Source organism: Zophobas morio, unplaced genomic scaffold (genome assembly GCF_036711695.1).
Source record: "Zophobas morio isolate AGI-343-1 ecotype UQ-CSIRO unplaced genomic scaffold, CSIRO_AGI_Zmor_V1 ptg000014l, whole genome shotgun sequence".
In the NCBI taxonomy this organism is placed as follows: domain Eukaryota; kingdom Metazoa; phylum Arthropoda; class Insecta; order Coleoptera; family Tenebrionidae; genus Zophobas; species Zophobas morio.
In genome coordinates this window covers 20149641-20159940 of record NW_026972119.1, presented here as the reverse complement: position 1 = coordinate 20159940, position 10300 = coordinate 20149641, and the positions used below count along the sequence as shown (strand labels likewise).

The 10300-nt window shown below is 29.6% G+C and overlaps 2 protein-coding genes across 2 annotated transcripts; both read left to right on the top strand.

Annotated features, from left to right (window-relative positions):
* Positions 1 to 721: 721 nt before the first annotated feature.
* On the top strand, positions 722 to 2395 carry LOC135129015 (odorant receptor Or1-like). Its single transcript, XM_064056099.1, has 6 exons — positions 722 to 1482; positions 1540 to 1732; positions 1789 to 1888; positions 1938 to 2042; positions 2096 to 2251; positions 2310 to 2395. The coding sequence occupies exons 1-6, from the start codon at positions 957 to 959 to the stop codon at positions 2355 to 2357; spliced, it is 1128 nt and encodes a 375-aa protein (XP_063912169.1). The 5' UTR covers positions 722 to 956; the 3' UTR covers positions 2358 to 2395.
* Positions 2396 to 8687: 6292 nt separating this feature from the next.
* Positions 8688 to 10259, top strand: LOC135128875 (odorant receptor Or1-like). Its single transcript, XM_064055952.1, has 7 exons — positions 8688 to 8781; positions 8836 to 9219; positions 9268 to 9469; positions 9524 to 9623; positions 9677 to 9781; positions 9836 to 9991; positions 10053 to 10259. The coding sequence occupies exons 1-7, from the start codon at positions 8688 to 8690 to the stop codon at positions 10098 to 10100; spliced, it is 1089 nt and encodes a 362-aa protein (XP_063912022.1). The 3' UTR covers positions 10101 to 10259.
* The last annotated feature ends 41 nt before the right edge of the window (positions 10260 to 10300 follow it).

Sequence of the window (10300 nt, the reverse complement as noted above, 5' to 3'; positions counted from 1 at the left end):
CACTATACAATGTGCTAGTAAACTGTACTGTGTTTAGTAAAAATAATAGATGTTGGGTGTCTGGTTGACCTAACTGGCGATTTTAAGATTTGTAGCAATAAGTAAGAAAACAATATTTTTAATAAATATTTTGTGTTGAAAGACAAGGGGTGTTATTTATGCCTCTGGTTTTTATTTTACAGCGAAAATCGTAAAATCAAATATATATAAACCTTCTCGGAGTCACCAATTGTCGTTTTTTTTTTTTAAATGTGAAACCTTGTCGAAGCCCCAAATATCTTTTTTTTAAGAGGTTGAAAACTTTTTTTTTCTTACACTGTGACTAGTAGTTTTTATATTGTCTTTATTCCTTCGTTATAGGTTATCACAAAAAATTAAAATTTCGCATAAATAAATTTTATAATTTTTCAAAGAAGCAAAGATGTGTTGGACAGGTTTATTTTTGATGATCAGATCTAGAACAAATTAGAATAAAAAAACAAATTAATTAATTATTGGAAATAAATATCTTTCCCTACTTGAAGTTGAACTGCATAAAAAAATCTGCTGTTTCTTCTTGGATATTTTTCTTCTCAGTACAATCTACACCTTTTAGACACTCTTTGGAATTGATTCTCAACATTCATATTTAAAACAATGTTTACGTGAAGGTGACTATTCTACACACATATCATACACTTAAACAGTTTTGTCCACCTTAAGTCTAGAAAAATAAAAAATAGACGGATTTTCACCCACTTTCACGTTTCAGTTACACACAAAGAATATTATATTAAACCGGCGACTAACAAAACTTACCCCCTTGCAGGCTTTCGTGATGATTATAATTTAATTATTACCTTTGATGTAATTTCGCTTTGACCCTAACTTAATTAAAGGGATGCGTGATTCCTTTGAACTTGTCCTCGTAATAAAATTAAACACGGTTACTTCATTCCTGCACTGTCCGAGTTAAGATGATCAGCATCATCTGGCAGAGTTTTAACACAAACATCAAAATAATGAAACTGTTCGGGTTATATCCTCCAGAAAAACCGACACGATTATTTCGCATACGTTCTTATTTGTTATACTTTGTAATTCTAATTCCAGTGCCGGCGTTGGGTGCTTTGTATATTTTTTTGGAGGAGGACCAGACGAGAATTGGTGATAACGGTTTTGTTGTGGCCGAAACAGCGTGTGTAATTATCAAACTAATGCCTTTTGTTGTGAATGGGAGTCAAATGAAGCGATGCATTCACTATTTGGAAGATTCGTCCTTTGAAGTGGCACCAGACAATAGAAAGATTTTAGAAAAGAGCATTTATATTTGTCGGAGGAATTCTAAAGTGTTTATTGTTTCCATCGTTGTGGGTAATATAAGCTTTAACTTGAAGCCGTTTCTGGGAGAGGGGAGAATTCTTCCGGTGGATGTGTGGTTTCCTTGTAGTCCCACTGAAAACACGAAAATCTACTGCATAATATTTTTAATGTTGTCTTTAGGTACTAAAAATTTGGATAATTGTACAGTACTTTTCTTAAGTCGGTTATTGTTATTAGGTATTGGTTACATGTCTCTTAGTAATGCCGCGATTGACCCTCTGATTGGTGGGCTTTGCTGTCTAGCGTCGGGGCATCTTCAAGTTCTCAAAAATAATTTGCAAAATCTTCACACTAAGTCTGCCGAATCCTCTAGTGACACCATGAAACGAAATATTAAAAAATGTGTGAAATATCACAGCGCAATCTTAAGGTGAGTAAACTTGAAAAACAATTAATTTCTAAATTTTATAAATTTACTAATTGTAGTTTTATCAAAGAGTATGAACGCTGCTTTTCGAGTATCGTTTTCAGCCAATTTTTAGCCAGTGTTGTGGTTGTATGCTTTTGTTGCTTGCAATTAAACAAGGTAAAATTATTCTCCTAATCCGCAATCAATAATAATCACTTTGTTTCAGCTGCCACCAATGACTATAACTTTTTTCAACACTGTAGGTTATTTGATTGTTTTTCTGGCTGAAATATATTTTTATTGTTACTATGGGACCATACTGTATGAAGAAGTGTGTATGATTGCAATAAGTGTATGTAAATTTAACTGGAATTAAAATTTTAGAGCAATTCTCTGTCGAATGCAATTTATATGGGAAACTGGTATGATTACGACATCAATTCAAAAAAAGATTTGATTTTTCTGATGGAACGATCTAAACGGCCAATTTCTGTGACGGCTGGAAAAATTCTAGATTTGTCTGTGGACACTTTCGTGATGGTTAGTTTTATATTATAGTTTGTTTGCAAAATTAATACAAATGAGAAATTTGTTGCAGATTTTACAACGTTCCTATTCACTTCTTGCTGTTCTAAAAAATCAGTAATTTAGTGTTTACTAATTATTTGCGTCAATTATTACGTATGTAGGTATTTATTTAGGGTTAAATGTCGTTATAATTGTTTTTCTAACACATTTGCAAAATCAGTGTAGTGTAACTGTTTATTTGTATAAAATTGTAAAATCCATCTTACAATAAAAATTGCAAAACTGTTACATCATCTTAGTGATTCTCGACGAAGTCCATTGTGAAATAAAGGAAACAAACATTTGTTCAAGTTTATTTTTGCTGTAAAACATGTTTAAAATACTTACGAATAAATGCCTCATTCTGATTTTATCATAACTTTTTCGAAAAATTAAAAAAATTATTTTGTGAAATTTATAATGACACTATATTTTTGGAAATGCTTCTAGAGCTTATTTTTCTGAATACATATATCATATTTTAATCACCCATACTCCGCCAATGTCTATGATTCGAACACATTATGTTACGAAAACACACTTGTTTATATTTAGTCTGGAGTGTGCTTGTTCTTAGGAAACGAACAGGGGGGGCTTAGGAGATGGAATTTTTTTGCAAAAAATTAAATTTTAGAAACATGGAGCAAGTCAAAAATATGTGAAATTCAATAACTTTAAAATTGAGATTTCGAAAACTCGAAAATCGATATTTTCCAAAAATTTAAAAGCCAAAGATCGAAAATTCGATGAACCGAATATTCGAAAAATGGAAAAATCGAAGAATCGAAAAACGAAATATTGAAAATTCGTAATTCAAAAAACCAAAAAACTGAAAAGTAGAAATAACGAAAAATCAAAAATTGAAACTTTCAAAAACCAAAAAATTGAAAACTCGAAAATCACTATATCGAAAAAACGAAAATTCGAAAAACGGGATTTCAAAAGCGGATACTCGAAAATTCCATAGATCGAAAATCGAAAAATTTAAATATCGAAATACCGTTAAACAAGAAATCGAAGATCCAAAATTTGAAAAATTGAAAAATTGAAATCGAAAAAATGAATGTCAAAAATAAGAAATTTGAAATTTTTCATTTTTGACATTTTTGATATTCCATTTAAATATAGAAAAATCGGGAAACTGTAAAACGAAAAATCGAAAATTCAAAATTCGAAAAATCAAAAATTTGAAAACCCGAAAAAAGCGATATTCAAAAATTGAAAATTCGAGAAACGAGATTTCAAAAACGGATATTCGAAAGTTCCATAGATCGAAAATCGAAAAATGGAAAAATCCAATTAGCGTAAAACGAAAAATCGAAAATCTAAACCTCGAAAACCGAAAAGTTGAAAAATCGAAAAAAGGGAAGTCAAAAAAAAAAAATGTGAAAAAGCAAAAAAAGACACGAAAAATCGAAAATTCAATACTCGAAAAACCGAAATCTCGTAAAACGAGATTTCAAAAACGGATACTCGAGAATTCCAACGATCAAAAATCGAAAATTGTGAAGATCGTAAAACGAAAAATCGAAGATTCAAAATTCGAAAAACCAAAAAATTGAAAAATTGAAAAAAGTCGAAAATTAAAAATTTCAAAAACCAAAAATTAGAAACTGAAACTCGAGATGTTGAAAAGCAAAAACTCGAAAAACCGAAAACTCGAAAATCGATTTATCGAAAAGAAAATAGTCGAAAAACCGAAAACTCGAAAATTCGAAAATTTGATGGATCAAATGTTTGAAAAATTGTAAAACGAGGTATCGAAAAATCTGAAAATCGAAAATCGAAAATTCAGACGTTGAAATACAAAAAAAAAATCATAACTTTGTAAATGGAGATTTCGAAAATTCTAAAAACCGAAAAACAGGAAACGCTAAAATTGGGATTTATGGAAAAATTGAAAAATCGAAAATTCCATAGATCGACAGTTGAAAACTGAAAAATTAAAGAATTCCATGAATCAATCATTCGAAAAATCAAAAAGTCGAAATATAGAAAATTTGAAAAATCGAAAATTCGAGAGATCGAAAATCGAAACACCAAAAATTCGAAAATTCTATGAGTCAAATATTCGAACCATTAAAAATTGAAAAAATGAAAACCCGCAAAGTCGCAAACTCGAAAAATCAAACACTCAATACATCCAATATTCGAAAAATCGAAAATCAAAAACACATGAAACCTCACAAAATCGGAAACTTGAAACATCAAATATTCAATACATCAAAAACCGAAATATCGAAAATGGAAGTTCGAAAATTAATTAAATCAAATATTCCAAAACTGAAAATGGAAACATCAAGACCTCGAAAGTAGAGATTAAAAAAAAAAGAAAATTCGAAAATTCAGTAAATCAAATATTAGCAAAATCGAAAATTGGAAATAGAAAACTCGAAAATCGAAATTTAAAAAAATCAAAAATTCCAAAAATGGATCAAAAATCGAAAGATCGAAATTCGAAAAACCGAAAAATGTAAAACTCGAAAATCAAAATTTCAAAAGATCAAAAATTCAGAAAACTAGAAAACTGAAAACTCGAAAAAACAAAATTTGAAAAAATAAGTAACCAAAATTGGTGAGATCGATAATCCAAAACGCGAAAAATAAATATCAGAAAAATCATGAAGTAAATTTTACAACAGAAAACTCGAAAATCGAGACTTAAAAGAATCTAAAATTCCAAACATGGATCGAAAAGATTCGAGGTTTTGATAAATCGAAATTCGAAATTTCGATATTCCAAAAAGTCGAAAATCGAAAACACGAAAACTTGAAAAAACGCAAATTCGAAAAATTGAAAAGTTGATGCGTCAAATAGGCAAAAATTCGAAAATCGAAAACCGAAGAACCGAAAATTCGAAAATTCATTGACTCAAATATTCCAAAATCTGAAAATGAAAAAATCAAGACCTCGAAAGTAGAGATTCAAAAAAAATGAAAATTCGAAAATTCAGTAAATCAAATATTAGCAAAATCGAAAATTGGAAATAGAAAACTCGAAAATCGAAATTTAAAAAAATCAAAAATTCCAAAGATGGATCAAAAATCGAAAGATCGAAGTTCGAAAAACCGAAAAATGTAAAACTCGAAATTCAAAATTTCAAAAGATCAAAAATTCAGAAAACTAGAAACTGAAAACTCGAAAAAACAAAATTTGAAAAAATAAGTAACCAAAATTGGTGAGAACGATAATCCAAAACGCGAAAAATAAATATTAGAAAAATCATGAAGTAAATTTTACAACAGAAAACTCGAAAATCGAGAGTTAAAAGAATCGAAAATTCCAAACATGGATCGAACAGATTCGAGGTTTTGATGAATCGAAATTCGAAATTTCGATATTCCAAAAAGTTGAAAATCGAAAACACGAAAACTTGAAAAACTCAAATTCGAAAAATTGAAAAGTTGATGCGCCAAATATGCAAAAAATCGAAAATCGAAAACCGAAGAACCGAAAATTCGAAAATTCATTGACTCAAATATTCCAAAATCTGAAAATGAAAAAATCGAGACCTCGAAAGTAGAGATTCAAAAAAAATAAAAATTCCAAAATTCAGTAAATCAAATATTAGCAAAATCGAAAATTGGAAATAGAAAACTCGAAAATCGAAATTTAAAAAAATCAAAAATTCCAAAAATGGATCAAAAATCGAAAGATCGAAATTCGAAAAACCGAAAAATGTAAAACTCGAAAATCAAAATTTCAAAAGATCAAAAATTCAGAAAACTAGAAAACTGAAAACTCGAAAAAACAAAATTTGAAAAAATAAGTAACCAAAATTGGTGAGATCGATAATCTAAAACGCGAAAAATAAATATTAGAAAAATCATGAAGTAAATTTTACAACAGGAAACTCGAAAATCGAGACTTAAAAGAATCGAAAATTCCAAACATGGATCGAAAAGATTCGAGGTTTTGATAAATCGAAATTCGAAATTTCGATATTCCAAAAAGTCGAAAATCGAAAACACGAAAACTTGAAAAAACGCAAATTCGAAAAATTGAAATGTTGATGCGTCAAATATGCAAAAAATCCAAAATCGAAAACCGAAAAACCGAAAATTCGAAAATTCATTGACTCAAATATTCCAAAATCTGATAATGAAAAAATCAAGACCTCGAAATTAGAGATTAAAAAAAATGAAAATTCGAAAATTCAGTAAATCAAATATTAGCAAAATCGAAAATTGGAAATAGAAAACTCGAAAACCGAAATTTAAAAAAATCAAAAATTCCAAAGATGGATCAAAAATCGAAAGATCGAAATTCGAAAAATCGAAAAATGTAAAACACGAAAATCAAAATTTCAAAAGATCAAAAATTCAGAAAACTAGAAAACTGAAAACTCGAAAAAACTAAATTTGAAAAAATAAGTAACCAAAATTGGTGAGATCGATAATCCAAAACGCGAAAAATAAATATTAGAAAAATCATGAAGTAAATTTTACAATAGAAAGCTCGAAAATCGAGACTTAAAAGAATCGAAAATTCCAAACATGGATCGAAAAGATTCGAGGTTTTGATAAATCGAAATTCGAAATTTCGATATTCCAAAAAGTCGAAAATCGAAAACACGAAAACTTGAAAAAACGCTAATTCGAAAAATTGTAAAGTTGATGCGTCAAATATGCAAAAAATCGAAAATGGAAAACCGAAGGACCGAAAATTCGAAAATTCATTGACTCAAATATTCCAAAATCTAAAAATGGAAGAATCAAAACTCGAAAGTCGAGATTTAAAAAAAATAGAAAATTCGAAAATTCGGTGAATCAAATATTAGCAAACTCGAAAATTGGAAAATAGAAACCTCGAAAATCGAGATTTAAAAAAGTCAAAACTTCCAAAGATGGATCAAAAATCGAAAGATCTAAATTAGAAAATTCGAAAAATCGAAAACTCGAAAACAGAAATTTCGAAAAATCGAATATTCAAAGACCGGGAAACTGAAAACTCGAAAAAACAAAATTCGAAAAAATAAGTAAAAATCGATAATTAAATGATAAAAGTATCGAAAATTGGACAATAAAAAACTCGAAAATCGATCGATCGAAAGAATTGGGAATTTGATAGATCAAAAAATCTAAATTCGAAAGTTTTATGTTCCAAAAAGTCAAAAATTGAAAATTCGAAAACTCGGAGAATCCGAAAACTCGATCAATCAACCAATATTAGAAAAATCGAAGATCAAAAAACTTATAAATATGAAATGAATAATTATTCCAAAAAACGAAAATGATAAAATCAAGAACTCGAAAATCGAAATTTCATAAAATTACATATCGAAAAATCGAAATATCGAAAATTCGAAAATTTGATGTAGCAGATATTCGAAAAATCTAAAAATTAAAAAATGAGAAAATTCTTCATGTCGTCAGTCGTTCTTGGAATAGCATGAGGTGAAGTTTTCGTTCGTGGATTGTCACTAGGAGAAGTGAAGTGAAGTGATTCGTGGAATGTCGTTTGTATATGTATATCTGTATTGAATTTGTATTGTATCTGTATTGTGGTTGTATTTTATCATTTAATTCCTCAGTAACAAACCCTAACGCTATCCTTTCCTGGTTAGACTTGTTCCAGATCTTTCCCTGGTTCTTGCTGATTGGCAACAAATGTAACACAAAAACCACAAAATTCTAAGCCATTCACTGAACTGTATTTGTTGATGGCCAACGTAGAGCACAATACAAAATGATAAACAAATTTATAAGTCAATTATTTAATAATACTCTTACAAAGAAAGGGTTAAAAAAATATTTACTAATAAATTGACAAATAAATTAATAAATTAACGACGACGAACCATACTATAAATTAGCACATATAAACAAATTTATGAATACATGAAAATTAACAACTGCATATATTGAAAGAAAATATTGTCGAACGTTATTATTTTCGACTTTGTCTGGCTCTTTTGACTTTCTTGAGTTTGTATTGTTCTTATTTCTCTGTGTCTTTTATATAATTATATCAACAAATTTGTTAAATATAGTATATTTCTAAAAGATTGCTTTCACAACGTCTCGTGTGTTTCCATAATTATTTACAAGAATAATAATTTTTATTTCGATACCTACGTAAATGGTGAACTTCAATACACAACTGTCGTAATACGAGTAGCTCCCGTTCTCTATTCAACGAAAAATAATTAATTTAATTTTAAAGCACAATTTTTAAGCTTCACTTACCCATAAAGAATTTTAAATGAAACCGACGACCACAACAAAAGTCGCTCACTTGCAGGCTTTCGTGATCATTATAATTTATTTATCGCCTTTGATGTAATTTTAATTTGACCCTTACTTGATTAAAGGGTTTAGAAATTCCTTTGTGCCATCTTATCGAACCCTTAGATTCACCAAAATTAAACGCAACCCTCATTTGCATCCCCGCAGCGGTCTAGTTAAAATGACCACCATCATCTGGCAGAGTTTCAGCATTAACATCTACATAATGAGAGCATTTGGCTTATACCCTCCTGAAAAACCCACAAGAAAATCGCGTTTACGCTCCTTGTTACTATATTTTGCATTTACATACCCTGTACCGGTTTTAGGAATTTTGAATTTTATTTTTGGTGAAGAGATTGACCAGATGAGGATCGGTGATAATGGGTTTCTAGTGGCCGAAACAGCTTGCCAAATTACCAAACTGATGCCTTTTGTTATGAATGGAAGCCGGATTAAAAGGTGCATTCATTATTTGGAAGATTTCTCGTTTGAGGTAAAAGAAGACAAGGAAAAATTTTTGGAAAAGTGGGTTAAGACGTGTCAGAGAAATTCCAAAGTGTTTCTTGGTTCCATTATTGCTGGTAATGTAAGCTGGGCGGTGAAACCTTTTCTTGTACAAGAAAGACAACTACCGGTGGATGTATGGCTTCCTTTTAATTTGATGGAAAACAACATTGTGTATTTTTTAGTATTTGCTTTACTTACTTTGGGTAAATTTGCAAAAAAAGCTCAATTAGTTTTGTAAATTTAGTTGGCAGGTGTTGGATACGTGTCTATTGCTAGTGCCGCCATTGACCCTCTGATTGGTGGACTTTGTGGATTAGCGTCTGGGCATATCCAAGTTTTGAAAAATAATTTACAATATCTTAACCAGTGCACTGCAGATTCCGAATCACTGAAAATATTTATCACGAGACGTAATGTCAAAGACTGTATTAATCATCACAATATAATTTTGAAGTAAGTATCGAACAAAAATAAAAATAGATTTCGTGTAATATAGAAAGTTTCCAGTTTCGTCAAAGAGTACGAATGTTGCTTTTCAAGTATTGTTTTTAGTCAATTTGCAGGAAGTGTCGTTGTTGTGTGTTTCTGTTGCCTCCAGTTAGGCAAAGTGAGTTTCTTGTTTGGATATTGAATTTCGAGTTGTTAATCACTTGGTTTTAGATACCACCGATGACTCTAAATTTTTTCATTATGGTCAGCTATTTAACTATCCTTCTGGTTCAAATATATTTTTATTGTTACTATGGGACGATATTGTACGAAGAGGTTTGTACAATTTTATTATAAAAACTGATTTTAAAGTTAATTTGAGTATTACAGAGTAATAGTATAATTAATGCAGTTTATATGGGGAATTGGTACGACTATGATGCTGAGTCTAAAAGGGATTTAATTTTGTTGATGGAACGTTCTCAAAGACCCATTGTTGTGACAGCTGGGAAAATTCTAGATTTATCTGTGACCACATTTACGACGGTAAACCCACTTGTGATTTTTTTTACATATATAGTAATATAATATGTATTTTTTTTTTTAGATTTTAAGGCGCTCTTATTCTCTTCTTGCTGTCTTAAAAAATCAGTAGTTAGGTGATTTCATCGTATATTTGTGTAAATACTTTATTAGAACTATAGTTTGTCATAACAGTTCCAGTACATTTGTGTACCTGCTAACACAAAAAAAAAAATGTAATAAATGTAGCAAATTGAGTTATTGTGAATAAATAAATAATTGTGTTTTTCAACATTTCTCAAGAATAAATGACTCCTAATTGTAGAAAAATTA

Coding starts and splice junctions, on each gene's coding strand:
- LOC135129015 (XM_064056099.1), top strand. CDS start 957: ATGATCAGCATCATCTGGCAGAGTTTTAACACAAACATCAAAATAATG. Junction 1,733..1,788: donor TATCACAGCGCAATCTTAAG/GTGAGTAAACTT, acceptor TACTAATTGTAG/TTTTATCAAAGAGTATGAAC. Junction 2,043..2,095: donor GGACCATACTGTATGAAGAA/GTGTGTATGATT, acceptor TTAAAATTTTAG/AGCAATTCTCTGTCGAATGC.
- LOC135128875 (XM_064055952.1), top strand. CDS start 8,688: ATGACCACCATCATCTGGCAGAGTTTCAGCATTAACATCTACATAATG. Junction 8,782..8,835: donor AAAACCCACAAGAAAATCGC/GTTTACGCTCCT, acceptor TACCGGTTTTAG/GAATTTTGAATTTTATTTTT. Junction 9,782..9,835: donor GGACGATATTGTACGAAGAG/GTTTGTACAATT, acceptor TGAGTATTACAG/AGTAATAGTATAATTAATGC.